The sequence below is a fragment of the Lipotes vexillifer genome, unplaced genomic scaffold (genome assembly GCF_000442215.2).
Source record: "Lipotes vexillifer unplaced genomic scaffold, Lipotes_vexillifer_v1.1 scaffold444, whole genome shotgun sequence".
In the NCBI taxonomy this organism is placed as follows: Eukaryota; Metazoa; Chordata; class Mammalia; order Artiodactyla; family Lipotidae; genus Lipotes; species Lipotes vexillifer.
In genome coordinates, this window is record NW_006793488.1 from 587,755 (window position 1) to 603,301 (window position 15,547).

At 47.9% G+C, this 15,547-nt stretch overlaps 1 protein-coding gene across 1 annotated transcript in view; it reads left to right on the top strand.

Annotated features, from left to right (window-relative positions):
* Nucleotides 1-15,547, top strand: part of FARS2 (phenylalanyl-tRNA synthetase 2, mitochondrial) — a 312,608-nt gene that overhangs the window by 168,207 nt on the left and 128,854 nt on the right. The window contains exon 5 of the mRNA XM_007466381.1: nucleotides 9,423-9,574. Coding sequence (XP_007466443.1) covers nucleotides 9,423-9,574 — 152 coding nt within the window. The remainder of the gene's footprint in view (nucleotides 1-9,422; nucleotides 9,575-15,547) is intronic.

A 15,547-nucleotide genomic window follows, 5' to 3' on the forward strand; every position in this document is an offset into this window, starting at 1 on the left:
ACATCCGGAGCCTGTGCTCCGCAACAGGAGAGGCCACAACAGTGAGAGGCCTGCGCACCACAAAAAAAAAAAAAAAAAAAAAAAAAAGTTGCCTTCGTGGCCGAGCCAGTGTATGGAAATATCCTGTTCACTTTGCGTAAGGGAAATTCATCATTAATGAGCTTGGAATGGTACCTCTTGAGTGACGATTTTGCTTGCTGGTAGCCTCAGCGATCTTGCATAAAGTTTATTTGATGGAACTCCGAAAAGCTTGTTTTTCCAACTCTGAATAGTTCAAATTTTAAACTGTCAGGAAACCCAGGGTCACTTTAAGTGACAGGAGTTATGATTTGAGTGGAGGTGAGACACACGGCTCGGGTAACCAGTGGGGTGGAACACTTGGGTTGCACTTGATCCTTGTAGTTTAAATTTTGGGGAGACCCAGTCTGAAGAGGAGGGGCTGGTCCCCCTGCCTCACTTGGTTAAACCCAGCACCTCTCTGGTGGACTTGCCCCTCGTGGCGTCCCGCGGACAGTTTTCATGGGACGGCAGTGTGGGGTGCTCAGTGCTTTCTTCTGCAGATGTGGAAACTTGGTCCCGGAGAGCTGGCAGTGCGTCCACCAGAGAGAAGCAGACTGGAGCTCTGTGGGCGTCCTACGGCATCTTCTTTCCCAGAAATTACTCACTGCCCATCTCTCTCTCCTTGTCAGGTTTGGCCTTTGACCAGACAGACGGCCCAAAACTTCTTAGTATGCACTCCATGTTTTCTTACTTTAATGAGCTTCTCTTACTGAGACTTTTACTTACTGGATGGAAAGTGTGACTTCCTCTGGGAACGGGAGGGTAATCTGGTGACCCCATTCAGGCTTTGAGCCATATTTACACAGAGGCTGTGTCAGCCCCTCTGCCCCTGGGCACGGACCGCTTTTCACAGCCGCCTTCCCTCGAGCCTGTGAGCTCTTTGGTGGCAGGGACGGGGTCTGATTAGCCAGAGTGGGCGGCTGGTGAACACTGGCTGGCTGTCTTGTTCCCGGGCTCCAATTCAGTGCACCTTCGTCTGCCAGCTGCCACCTGAGTAGGGCATGGGGGCCTGTCCATCCGAGCCCCGTGTTCACCTTCCATTTACCTTGAACTGAGGCGCTGACCACACCTGGCCTCTGTGAAGCGTGTGGTAAACTTCGTTGGACTCACGTGGGTTTGGTGCAAAAGAAGACAACGCTTCACATTCCTCCCTGACGGGAGGAAGTTGAACTCACTGTTTTTGTTACTGAAATAGAGTCTAATATTAACAGGTGGAATTTTATTTTAAATAGGGAAAAACCCATTTAAAAAATATGAATGCATAAACTGTGGCCATTGTTTCCCTCTGTGACATAATTCCTCTGGGTAAATGAGTGAACACTGATACCATGTTTTTCTTTAATTTTCTCATTATCTAAAATTTGGAAAATAATGTTTACTTAGGAAGTATAATAATACAATGGATACCCAAGAAGCTACCGCCCAACTATGATCACCAGCGCTTTGTCCCATCCCCCTGCTTCCAGTCCTTGCCCGGGGCAGCTGCCATGTTTTGTCTTAAAACTTTAGGTGGTCACAGTTAGCATTCTGTTCCGTATCCATTTCTACCCTATGACTGAGAGTTGATATTAGACTATTTTCTGGAAAAACCAAGTCAGTAGATGTTTTCGGAAGTAATTTGCCCAATGCACCTCCCCTGGGCCCTTCTGTCACCAGACAGGATGGAGAACAAAGCTTTAGACACAGACACAGGGTGGGGTCTTCCCCCACCACCTGCCCCCAGGGGCCAGTTCTTTGGCATTACGGGGTCAGGAAGAAATACGAACACCTGTAGTATCAAGGGATCTGGTTTAAGAGGAGCAGCAGACAGGGGTGTGAGGGGGGAGGACGGGGGAGCAAGGTCGGATCCAGGGGAGCCGCTCTGTAAAAGGCCTAGGGTTTGATGTTTACTCCAGGTTTCAACAAGCTGCTGGGAATCAGCTTTCTTAAGTTCTCCAGGTTAATTTTTTTTTTTCTTTTTTTTTTGCGGTACGCGGCCCTCTCACCGCTGCGGCCTCTCCCGTTGCGGAGCACAGGCTCCGGACGCGCAGGCCCGGCGGCCATGGCTCACGGGCCCAGCCGCTCCACGGCGCGTGGGATCTTCCCGGACCGGGGCACGAACCCGCGTCCCCTGCATCGGCAGGCGGGCTCCCAACCACTGCGCCACCAGGGAAGCTCTGAAAAGGCTCAATCTTTTAACCTGAAAAAAGTGAATTTAAGAAATGATGTCTTTGACAAGTTCTGAAGATGAGATAGAGACTAAATGGGAGATAGAAGTTTTCTATTCTAGAGACCCTTCTTTCTTCCACGGTTACATTTACTTATTCATTTATCATTTTCCTAACAATTTTATTGAGCTGTAATTCACGTACTGTACAATTCACCCACTTAAATTGTGCAATTCACTCGTCGTCAGTACATTCACGATGTGCGACCACCTCCACAATCAACTTTAGACCGTTTACATCACCCCTAAAAGATAGTCTTTAATTTGTAGCATTTGTCTTCTGTGTCAGCCCTCTGCCAGTGCTCTGGGGTAGTGATCTGGGCTGCAGGACCCACCCCCCTGCAATTATTTAACCAGAGGCGCAGAGACCAAATTTTACTTGAGCAAAGGTTTCTGAGGCTTACTTTTTCCATTGTTTCTTAAGTTAAAGACCGTTATGTTCAGGCAGCGCCCTGAATCCTTGCTCTACGTCCCTTACGGCCTACAGAGAATGTGGGCCGCGTGCAGTGATGGAGTTCTCCCGCCTGCCTACCCAGAGTGGCAGAAGCCATCCCTGTTTTTCTCATGTGTGGCATATGATTTGTTTTAAATAAATAACTCTTGAGCTTGAAAGTTAATTTGAGAGGATTCAAATCCTGTTTCTGCTCTCGAGTAGGTAGGTCAGTATGTATCTGGGGGCCATGGTACAGAAACATGGAAAGTTAATCCAACCCAACGTTGCCAAAAGGGCTGTTCCACGTGATTTCCTTGTGGAAATTCTTCGTTTCCTGTGAATCTTCAAGTAGAACTGAAATTCTGTCAAAAGATAAGAACAAATATGGGAAACTCCCTTAAAGTTTGGAAGAATGTTTAAAACTTGGTGGGTCTCATGTGGTTTCTCGGTGAAGCAACAGAACGAAGTTTCCTGAGTTTGAGCTGGGCCTCCCTCCGACCAGTGCCATGTGCTCTTGGCGCTCCGTGAAACTAAGTAAGAATCAAAACAAATTGTTGGAACAGAGTGAGAAAATCTGTAAACATCAAGGCAGCATGAGTCAGAACAACCTGTATTGGTTAAGTACTAAACCTGGCAGCCAAATTCAAGAAGGAGTTTTTTATTACAAAATAAGTAGATGGAATTAAAGTAAGGCTGTAAGGAGAGTAATCGGTAGTGCATAGCATTTTTATAGGAAAAACTGATTTTTAAGTTCATTTAGATAAGAACACAAGCACATAGATGGTAAACAGACTGAAAGTGCTTATGAGTCAAGATAATTAATCGAAAAGATAAATGAGTCATTTGCCAAGGAAATGTCATGGAAGGCACCAGAGGGATACATGTTAGATTTGGTCTTATTTACACAGTTTTTAATTGTGCTGGATAGACTTCTTCTGGAAACAGTACTAGAAGCTGAGCTGTTTCCCCTGAGCCCCTTGGTTTTTTTTTTTTTTTGGTTTTTTTTTGCGGTACGCAGGCCTCTCACTGTTGTGGCCTCTCCCACTGTGGAACACAGGCTCCGGAAGCGCAGGCTCAGCGGCCATGGCTCACGGGCCCAGCCGCTCCGCGGCATGTGGGATCTTCCCAGACCGTGGACATGGTAGGAACAGTAAGAGTGGCCGTGTCCCAGGAGCACGCTGTGTGTTAGTAGGACGACCCACGGAAAGTGCCAGCGCGTCCCTGGCCCACCGCACCCACGGGTGGCAGCTGCCAGTAACATAATCACCATAAAAACCAAGGTGCAGGTGTGTGGTCTCGGAAGAGGAGCGTAGCCCGGAGCGGCTGCAGAGTCAGCCTTTGGCCACACTTAGCTGTGGCTGAAAGCTGAGTGGAAGTCACCTTGGTGTTTCCAGAACTCTGTGGAGAGCTTGACGGAGAAGCGGCCCCTTCCCTGTTAGAACGACTGTTGAAATCATGTTTAAACCAAAAAAAAAAAAAAAAATTCTAATAGCTTTGCCTAAAGGGAAGAAGCCAGAGACTGAATAATGGTGGACTCGTACAGAAAACCTGCCCTGTTGGGCAGATAATCTGTATCCTCCCTCAGCAACGTTAGAAAAGAGACGGGCGTTTCAGTTAAGAGGGAGGCGCTGATGTAGAAACAACTTCCTTGGAGTCAAAGCTCGGGCACACTAGGCTGCGTCAGCGACGGCGGTGTAAGGTGACCTTCCTTGGGAATGTCCCGAGCAGGTACAGGACTGGAGCACGTGGACTTTATCATGGGTGATAGGAAGGGCACCTGTGACGTCTGCAGCTTAGAAGGTGCCTGGAGATGTTTGCATCTTACATATCGGGAGGGGTGAGCCCAGAGCAAGGGGCCAGCTAGGACGGGCACCATTAAACCAAAATCTCACTTTTTCGACTAGCTCCTTCCCCACCCTGGTCTCTTCGGTACCGGGGTCTTGGACAGCTGTCAAAATCGCGCATCCGTTGAACTGTCCAAATCTGTTTTGGCTAGAAAACCATTAAGGATGTGCCTCATGAGTGTTATTTCATGGCATCTTCACTGCAGTTTGCTCAAGTAGACACCGTCTCCGTTGTATGGGCGAGGAAACCGTGAGGTAGGTTTTGCTCAGACGAGTGAACACACCTGCAAGGCCGAGACCAAGGCCTGACACTTGGCTCAAAGCTCCAGCGAAGCCAGCTTGAGATTCGACAGCTGTTCTTCCACAGACGGTGGAGGCGCCAGCTCCGCCTGGCCCTTCCCCCACGCCCAGAAGTGTACGCTGCCCCAGAGGGGCCTCAGCAGACCCATTCTCCCCCGGTCCTGGGGGCTGAGGCCCGAGGCCCAGGTGCAGCAGGGCCGGCTCCTCTGAGGGCTTGGGGAGAGGACCCGCTCCCGGCTCTGGCCATGCGGGGCATCCTTGTCCTGCAGACGCGTCGCCCCTGTGTCCAGCTTCCCTGCGTGAGGCCTCCTTGCACGCACGTCTCTGTGCTCGAATTTCCCCTTTTCTAAGGACGCTACCCCAAGTGACCTCATTTTAACTTGAGGGTCTCTATAAAGACTTTTTCTCCAAGTAAGGTTACATTCTAAGTTATTGGGGGTTCGGGCTCCAAGGTATCTTCTTGGGGGGACACAACTCAATCTGTAACAGGGTAGCTGATGACACCACCAGTTGTGGAATGCCCTGCTGCTGAAGAGCCGGGTGTAGACCGCGCCTGACAGGTTTCCCGCCCCGCAGCTTGCAGGGGAGACCAGGAGACGAGGAGGGAGTGGTCTGTGCAGCCCCTCACGGGCCTCCCAAGTCCTCCGGGGGGATCACAAGCGGCTGAGGGGCTTCAGGCGAGGCTGCAGGCACCATGTCACACAGCTGGTGAGAGGGACCCCTGTGCCCATCCAGATCGGCCTCACTCTGAGCACATGATCCTTGAGGCTTGCTGTCCCCGTGGATGCACTAAATTCTTTCGTCAACTGGTTGCTGGCATGTTGCTTCTGTCTTGGAGTCACAGGTTAGGTTCCCCGGAGAGCAGATTCTCAGACAGAGGTTAGCCTTCTGGAAGCTTCTAACCAGGTGCTGTCAGGGTCCACGCCTATGGAGGGGGAAGGGAGAGGAGAGCAGGATTAGACAGAGGGGGAGGGGAGGTTGGGCTGTGAGGCACTGACAGCAGAGGCCTTGGCCAACCCCCGGGGAGCTCTGAAACGAGGATGGCCCTTCAGCGTTGTCCCAGGCGGTGGCAGTAAGGGCTTTCTTAGTCCAGCCCATAAAAAGCAGTTTTAAATTTATTATATAAGTATGACTGCATTTCAAGTAGCTACCACAAGACAAACGATGATGCCTTTATGTATGCTTTTTATTATCATAAAATATACATCCTTTATATGTATGCATATAAAGGAGACACACATACATGTATTTATTATGTTAGTAAAGAATGATTCTGATATTTTTAACTCCCTTAGTACCATAATCTCAATTGTCTGTATTTGAACTCATGACACAATTTTGAATATGGGTCAAGGACGGGGGGCAGTCCTTATTCTGACTCCTTGAATGACTTTTACTAGGTTTGTGAATCCCAGATGTTCTATGGAAAAATCAGTGTTTGTGAAAGTACGTACTTTTCTGGAACAAGAATTTGAATCTTTCATCATATTCTCAGAGACATCTGTGTCCCTCCCCCGTGAAGTTAAGAACCATTGTGTAAGGAAATTTAGAGTCAGGTCGTTGCTGCTTTGTAAACTGCTCTTTACCATCTCCGAACACACAGCCATGATAGATAAAAAGAGAACGTGAAAAAGTCAGAACCATGCCTTCCCCTCTTCCCCCTGAAAAGATATTTATCCATGCACAAGAGACAAACACAAAGACAGAGCAGAGAGTGAGGCCGGAGACGCTGCGGGCTGCAGGTTCCTAGGCAGGGGAAACAGTGATTGGCTCTGGTGGGGAGTCAGGATGTGCTGGTCCAGAGCATGATCTCTGCTGGAAAGTAGGGGCAGGCGGTCCCCTCCTCTAGAAGGGGGGCAGCCACCACTGCTGCGAACTGCTGCCTGCTGTGACCTCTAGCTCATAGGAGCTTTGAGCCCAGGAAGAGAGTTGGCCTCTTCATCAGGAACTCAGATGAGTCACCGCCATGGCATCATCAGCCCTGTCACCATCGGGCAGGAACCCAGATGCCACCACCAACTAGATCTGGGCCAGGAGCACAAGGGGAGGGAGGGACCACAAAAACCTCTGACCAAGGAGGGGTGGTGAGTGAGAGAACACTGCAGTTATTCCCATCCCAGACGGGCCTGCAGACACACACCCCAAACCACGTGAAGAACTCTGACCTGAGCGTGTCAGCAACCAAATCCACACTCAGAATCTGAGTCACTGGAGAGCAAAGTAAAAGCAAGAGGCATTCTTTAAAAGAAAAAAAATGCCTAATGTCCTGAAAGAGATCAATGGAAGAATAATAACCATAAAAACAAGAAGCAGCACAGGAAATTCTGAATAAGAGGCAAAAACAGGCAGAAATGAAGTGTAAGTAGATATGGAAGCAAACAATTAGAAGCATCAGAAATGAGTAATAGATTCACTGAAACAGAGAAGGAAAAAAAAAACAGATGAGACTAGACTCAACTGAAGGGAGAATTAGTAAATAAGAAGCTGTTACTGAAGAATTCACCCAGAATACAGCACAAACACGTAAAGATTAAAACACGCAAATCAATCAGGTAAGAGACATGGAAGACAGATCGAGAAGCCCCACAATATGGAGAATCGCGGTCCTAGAAGAAGAGGACAGAGAAGTCGTGGCTGGAATTTTCCGACTTGGATGAGTACATGAACCCTCCGAGTGAAAGCACACGCTGAGTCCCGGGCAGAACACCCCAAGATCAATGCAGGCCCGGCCTCATCAGAGCTGCCAGGATGAAGGTGAAGCCCTTCCACGCTGCCAGGGAGAAATGACAGATTCCCTGCGCAGAAAGAGCTCCGACCGACAGCAGACTTGTCGTCACTGCTAACGGGTACAGAGAAGTATTTGCCAAGCGCTGAGGGGAGACAACGGTAAACCTACAATTTTGTGCTTTGCCGGATGATTCACGAGTGGGGATTTCAGCCGTGTCGGTTCTGAGAGTTTGCTTCCCACATGCCTTCACTGGGGAAAAAAAACAAACAAAAAACGATGAAAAGATATTCACGTGCAAGAAGAGAAGTGAGAGAGAGGACGTTTCAGGAGCTGTGAAAGGCCTCCGGTTCGACCCTGCTTGCAAGTTCGCAAGGAACCAGGTACCATTACTTTAAACCTGTTCCCACTTGTTAGCTTGAACTAGGTTTGCAGTACAATGGTCCGGGTTTTTCTTCTTGGTTTTTATGTATTTACCGTAACATATACCGTCTATTTTTTAACGTCTTGGGGCCTGTACCCTGGCTGACTGCGCTATCACGTTGACCGCTGTTCTCGGGTTCCTGACACCAGTGCCCAGTCGGGTCCCTCCTCCCGTGTCTGTCATCCAAGAGGCAATTTCATGCTAATTCTTGGCAACCCCTGCCTCTTATCGAATACCCCTGAATTTCCACGTTCCTTAAGTGGAAAAGCACCGTGTAACCACCCAACTGCCACCATCTCGCAATGTTGCATCAACCCGCGTATTATTTATCACAGCATCTTGACTCCAAGAAAACAGGGTGTTTTTCAGGAGCTGTGGTACTTTGTCAGGAGCACCTGGGTGGTAGCTGTATTATGTTCGTTTGAAATGTGTGTTCTGAACGGATGCTTTTGACAACTTTATTGATATTTCAAGTTGAGTAATCATTTATGTTTGAGTACTTGGCTCTTCAGAGGTTTTGCCATTTAAAAAGTTTTATATTTTTCTCATCAGTGATTCACCAGGGGGTTTACGGTGATATCAGGCTTTGGCGTAAGTCGATTTATAAACTTGTTCTCCTAACAGATTGGCAGATGTTTCCTTAGTTGTATGGATTTCATAGTTATATAATGAAACGTTTAAAGAGACATTTTTTATTGTGGCGGTAACTTACATCACAGCTATCTATATATATGTGTGTGTTTGTAATATATAAATATGTACTTGTGACGTACATGTTTAAGCCATGTAAACAAATGTGGTAACTTCTAAAAATACATGTATCTAATATAATGAACTAGTTAGCGAGCCCTGATAAGCTGGAAAAAATGGGGGAATGGCTACCTTTGTGTCTATCACATCCTTAGAAGCATAATTTGAAAAATAACCCCCTATATAATTAATAGTTAGAAGTACTCCCTTAATAATTAGAAATACTAACAAATAGTGACATTACTAATTGAAATATCGATTTTGACAAGCCCTTACTTATTTCTCTATAAAAACAGCTTCCTGAAAGTATCACAGAAGTTAATGAATTGCTTGTTAATTAAATGTGGACTTTTCTCCTCTAGTATTCAAATGGAAAAAAACCTGAAATATGATATATTCAAATTGCTTTATACTAAATTGAACATTAATGGCAATGTGAGTATAATATATGGTAGTGTTACACGTGAGAGCGATAAGAATCTATAATATTCATAATGGAATTTGCTAATTTTGAATATTGACTTATCTTTTAAGTTCATCTCGTTCCTGAAAATTCAAGCGCTGAAATAACGTCTTGCCAGCATTTTCTAACTAGCCCACGTGAAACTTGCCATGAAAAACTTAAACGTTGTCATCCAACTAACTAATCAATCTCTTTTTTTCTTCTCTCATTTTGTTAGCCTCTCAGCAAATACCCTGCTGTGATCAACGACATCTCATTCTGGTTACCTCGCGAGAATTACACAGAGAACGATTTCTATGACTTAGTCCGAACAATTGGAGGAGACATGGTGGAAAAGGTTGATCTTATAGACAAGTTTGAACATCCAAAGTAAGTAAGAAACTTTCTGAGTTTATTCTTTTTTATTTACATGTGGCAGATGGCATGTGGAAGTATGTTATAAAATTTTGCTGCAACCTAGTGCATAAGATACAAATGTATTCGGAATTTATAGTGAACATTCAGCATATCAGTACTTTCTGAAAATCTTTCTAAAATACATTTTTAATCTTTCCTGCCTTAATAGACAAAGGATATGAAACAGAAGGTTTTAAATATCTTGGAGCTTTTTGGTATTGTTTTGGGAAGTGATCTCTTACCGTGTCACGTTCCAAGTACCGAGGAAATGAGGCAGAAAGAGCAGTTTGTGGAGCAAAAGCTGTTTTGTTAGAGTCTCTCACTGAATATTTATTAAGCACTTAGCACACGCCAAGACCTGTATTATGTCCTAGGAGTTAAATGTGAATCCAGAAGTGTGCTCAAGGACTCGGGGAAACGATATCCCATGAGCTCTTGCGTGTTTCTCTGTTTATACCTAGATGACAGCTTGGCTGGATATAAAATCCTTGGCTCACCCATTTTTTGGTGAGGCTCTTGTAAGTGCTGCTCAGTTGTCTTCTCAAGTTTAACTTGATTTAAAGAAATCTGAGGCCGGCCTTGATTGTTTTCCTCTTCTTCCTAAAAGATTCTTTATCTTTAAAGTTTAATAACCATAGCAGGACCCCTCTCAGTGTTGACCTGCTCTCCCTGGGGTGTAAATCCTTGTCTCTCTCTAATCAGATTTGGCTCCACCTGGGTCTTAGGGAATTTTTCTCGAATCATATCTGTAAGGATCTCTTTCTTCTGACCCCTCCCTTGGGGGTCCAGACATGCGAGCCCGCCCCTCTTTATCTGACTCCTCTGCCTGCTGCTGTTTTCTCTCTGATGTCTTAAAACTCTCTCTCCCGCCACTCCCTTTTGGGTGCTTCCCAGTCATTACCCTCTCTGCCCACCTCCCCACCCGGGGTCTTCTGTGGTCTCCTCTTGCCCACACTCCATTTCCATCTTCAGTTCCTTTGTTTCCCCTCCTTTTCTGAGGTCTTCAAGCTCGCATTTCAGTTCTCCCTGTTTTCTTCCTGTCTCTGACCGGAGTCATTTCTGCTTTGTGATTTTTCCTTCTTAAACAAATTGCTTCGTTTGGTTTTTTAAATTCACTGCAAAATATTTGGCCAGAAGTTTCATGTGCTCCAAAGGCAACATTTTTCTGTGACTTCCCCGTCAGTAAGTTTTTCTGACATTTTTCTTATCTTTTTTTCCATATTTTGGTTGATGCATCAGTGGTGTGCGTGTGATTGCCTTTTTGTCACTCATATTTGAATGCATTGGATTTTCGGAACCAGCTCTTCGCACAAGGTTGAGGGCTGAGGTGGGGCTGGCATGGTGGGAGGGGCTAAGGCCGTCATTCAGGACTGCTGTTTTCACAACTGTAAGGCGTTTTTTTCCCTCCACTGCCCCAAACCCACCTCTCTTTAAATATGGCTCCTTCTATTCATCTCTTAGGTTCTTTGTGTAGTTCTGCCTCCTGCCCCAAATCTGCACTTGTTACACACAGCTTTACCTTTGTTTACCCCAATTTTGACCCTTGTTGGTGATGTAGACTTTGCCCTTTAAGCTGGAGCCCGTGGCTCTGAAGAAGCATTTATGCTGGTGTTTTCTGAGATCTGCCTGTCTGATCCTTTGCTTCACTTCCTCCCATTTGGCTTCTACTTGGTTTCAGCTGCTTTGGCAGATTTTAACTATATTTTGGAGCTTGCAGATGATATCTGTCTGCTAACTTTACAGAAAATAGACTCTATGGGATAGCTCGGGGCCCTGGCGCAGTGGAGAACCTGCCCAGCGCCTGTGCTGTCTTACTAAGGGGCTAGGATGGCAGTCAGGTTCCTGTGGCAGAGATTCCTAGTTATCTCTCAACATCCCACCCCCCCGTTATAAAAATGTATAACTTTGATTTTTATCTAACCGACCCATAGCCAACTACAAGTCTACACTTCTGAGCTTTTCCTCTACAGAAAAGTGTGTCTGTGTAGCTGAGTTTAGCCAGTGATTTATAAGTAGAAGGTTTTAGTGGCATTTCCAGAATTTTCCTTAAAAACTGGGTTGAGGCTGTCCTTTACCTTTCTTCTACCTGGATGTGGATGTAACGGCTGGTACCTTGGCAGCCATTCTGGACCATGGTGTGACCTTGGCAGTGGAAGCTGTGTGTGGGGAACAACAGCACAGAAGTTGCCTGGGTCTCTGACACTGGGGAGTCGATTCAGTCTTAGACTTTCACAAGAGAGAGAAGTATCTTGTTTAAGCCACTATTTTTCAGATCTTCGTTATGGACAACCAAAGGTAAACCTTGCTCTTACAGCCCTGAGGAAAAGACATACTTGAGGAAAATAATACATTATTTGGTAATGGTGGCCCACTGCGTACTGACTCTCAGGAAATATCTAGGGCAGGGGGTGGCAGACTTTTTCTGTTGAAGGCCGGATGGTAAATACAAGGGGCAGGCCATAAACAGATTTACCCACTGATTCTTGAGTGCCTGTGTTATAGGAAACGTTGGCTTCACTGGGGGCACAAGGCAAGATCCCGGTCTCATGGAGCCAGGTAACGTAGGAGAAATGAACTTAGCAATAAAAAGCATGAGGTACAGTAAGCTTGGTTAAACCTAATCAAGACCTGCCTGCTCTCTTGCACATAATTGATGCTCAGTAACTTTCATCGATTTGAGATGAGAGGCCCGTGTCTAGGGCTGTAGATTCAGAGGGAAGAGGCCATCGGTCTGGGGAGAGTTACCCAGGAGCCAGGATAGCGGGCCCTGTGTGTCTCTCTCCTCTCTGACACCTTGTGAATGACACGTCCCCAGTCCTGATTGTGATTGTGAGTCAGCGCTCTTTAGTGGGAACTTTCAGTTTCTGTAAAAACAACTCTGGGTTGTTAGGCTGTTTTGTTGCCAGGACAGAGTCCCTCATGGTGGCCTCTTCAGGGCAGAGGGGATTTATTCAGGATACACCTGAGTCAGGGCTGGAAAGCTACTCAGAACCGAGGCAGGTCTGAGACCAGAGACATTCTGCATCTGGGCCCCTGGCTCTGTCCCTGTCCTCACCCCTCCTAGCCAGTGTCTGCGTCCTCCGTCTCCTCCGCCACCCCCCAGCCCAAGTTACACGCACATTCACGTCTCCGCCCCTTGCTGCCTTGGCCAAAGTCTTTTCTGGCCCATCCCCTCCATTGTCCCAGTACCAATTCTGGGAGGAAGCAGCCTAATTAACTGAGCAAACCGTCATCCCCCTTGTTGGGCAGAGCCCTTCGCACCACGCTGCTTCCTGAGGTCTGGGCAGGCTGTGGAGAAGCCACTGTTGGTTCAAGAGCCCGTTGTTGGTCTAGTCGGGGGCCACCGTAAACCTCCCGGCCCCGCTTTCTGGACACGAAGCCAGAGGCCAAGCATCTTCAGCCAGAAGGGTTCACTGGACAGTTTTCAGAACACACACGGGAGCACTGCCTTCCTTCTCCCGGTGTGGGACTCGGTACCGGCTCCTGCCTGGGGCTCAGTCATGTCTTTTACTCTTCATTTGCTCTTAAACCTCCCCAGGCTGTTCCACTTGAGGGACACACCTTGGGGGCTGAGGGCACAGTAACTCCCTCCACCCTCCCTCAGGGTTCATATTAGTGGAAGGAGGCTCACCGCCTGATGCTTGGTGGATACTTAATAATCCTCCTTCATTCCTTGGAGGAGCTTTTGTTAGATGACTAGGAATGGCTTATGGCACTGGAAGGGGAGGCGGTGTAGTCTGAGGAAAGAGCTCAGGGTTCAGAGTCAGAAGTCTTGATCCCTGACCCCTCACACCCTAGATGTCTGGGACTGGGACTCCCCGAGCCTCAGAGTCCCCACCTGCCAACTTAAGATGAGCACGAATATCGTCTTTGAGTGGTAGCCACAGACACAAGATGAGCCTATCTATGTGAATGCTTTGAAAATCATGCAGAGTTCTAAAAAAAATTGCTAGGTGTTCGAGTATAAATCAGTAACTTTCAAGGTCAACCTGTGTTGTTTTTTAAAATAAAGAATGACCTCAGTAGAGTGAGCCAGCTGGGGTTTGGCAGTCAATACAGATGTCGGGGAAGCTCTGATACTAGAGGGAAGAGTTGAGACTTCACATAACGCTGTCATCTGAAACGGTGCCCGGTCTTCCTGCAACTCGAGGAGTAAATTTTTAAGCAGAACAAAATAAAAACACTTTGTGCAAGTGGCACAGACGCCGGCCAGCAGGGCTCTAGAGTCCACAGCACCATCCTCTGGGTTGTATGTTGGGAAAATGCTACGGGCAGTGGCAGGTGGACTGATGTCTCTGGTCTGCATCTCTGGTCTTGTTTCTTTAGACAGAGCCGAGTAAGTGCACTTATTGGAACTAAAAGATTGGCCAGCAATGAGAAGCCAACTCCAGTGAATCTTGGGAGAGCTCATCAGAAATTGCGTCCCCCTTGAAACTGACAGCATGCGGTACCAAGGAGACGGCATTAGAACTCTCCTGACTCCTTGCTCTTCCTTCATTGTTATTGCAAGGCTGGTGGCATGAGTATCAGAACTTCTATTGTTGTGGTTCAGACAGCCCGGAAGGCAGTTCTAAGAAGACTATTTTTGGCCTGATATTTCTTTTTCCCAATCCCGTCCCTACCCTCCTTCCCCAAGCCTTCTTTTTAAAGCAGCCCACGAGGTGTGCGCTTTATTGTGATCACAGAGCAGCCGTGCTGGCCACCAGCATGAGATGCGTTAAAACACAATTAGTTCAGTCCCCAAACTCCCTGTTCGGCCTTGTCCCCCGGGACCTCGCCATTTGCGGAAGGATTCTTCGGGATTACCCGCGGGCTGCGCGGGTCCCAGAGGAGCAGGTCTGCACAGAGGAGGGAGGGAGGGAGCAAAGCACCTGCTTATGCTGGTGAGGCTGGGCCAGAGGCCAGGCGGCCGGTGAGCGCGTCCTCAGTGACCTGCTGTGTCACTGCACACCTCTGTGGAAACTAACCCGGAAGTCACTCTTTACTCTTGAACTTTCAGTGAGTTTTCGGGGGTCCTCTGGCTGTGTCTCCGCGTGGCATCCTGTGTACCTTTTTGTAGTGTGGAGACTGCACGCCCTCTTTCCAATATGCCAGGTGAGAGCAGCTCACGCCCCTTGACGTGGCCTGTCCGCCCTCTCAGTGCTGATCAGAGTGAAGCAAGTGAGAACGAGCCCCGAGGGCAGCACGTGGGGACGGGAAGTCTCCGATCTGCTGGCGGAAATGGGATAGGGAGCCCACCACTTGGGGCAATTATGAGAGAGGCTTTCAATCGTTTTGGGTCTTCAGAGTTTTTAACCCAGTTCGTAGGGTCACTTCTTTCCACGGGCTGCCACCCAAGTGTACGCCCGGAGACAGCCATGGGAGTGAGCCCTCCCCCGCCCTCCCTCACCATCTGTCCCCGTGTCTGTCACCTCATTCTTCACAGCCCACGGAGGCTTGGGCCCGAATGTACTGCAGCCCTCAGAGTTAGTCGTGTTGTCCTGGCGACCAAGAGACACATGAACCCAAATACAGCCTGACGCTGTGCGAGCTCAGAATTGTACCTAGTGCCCCACACAGTTATCCTCATTAGAGATTTGGGGGCCGAGTCTCTACAGGTGGGCCTGCATTTGTAAGGATGTCTCAGGAGCATATACAGGTGAGGCCTGTTTGGGAGAGTTTTCAAAACTTCAGATCTCTGAGCGGCGGAGGTGCCCTGGTGGACCTGGGCCTCACCTGGTTGGTGTCATGAGCGAGAATCAAGCCTTTTCTGCCACCAGCGCCTCTGGGCTCCAGCTGGTCTCCCCATCAGAGTTGGGATCGGGGTCCGAGTCTGAACGAGGCAGAATCTGAGACCCGGTGCTGGGGGGAAATGGGGAGCGGTGCAGTTAGAAAACCCAGGAGAGCAGCAGGTCATTACAGGCGCGTCCTCTTGTGCTTGTTTTGTTTCGTTTTATAGTCCGTAGC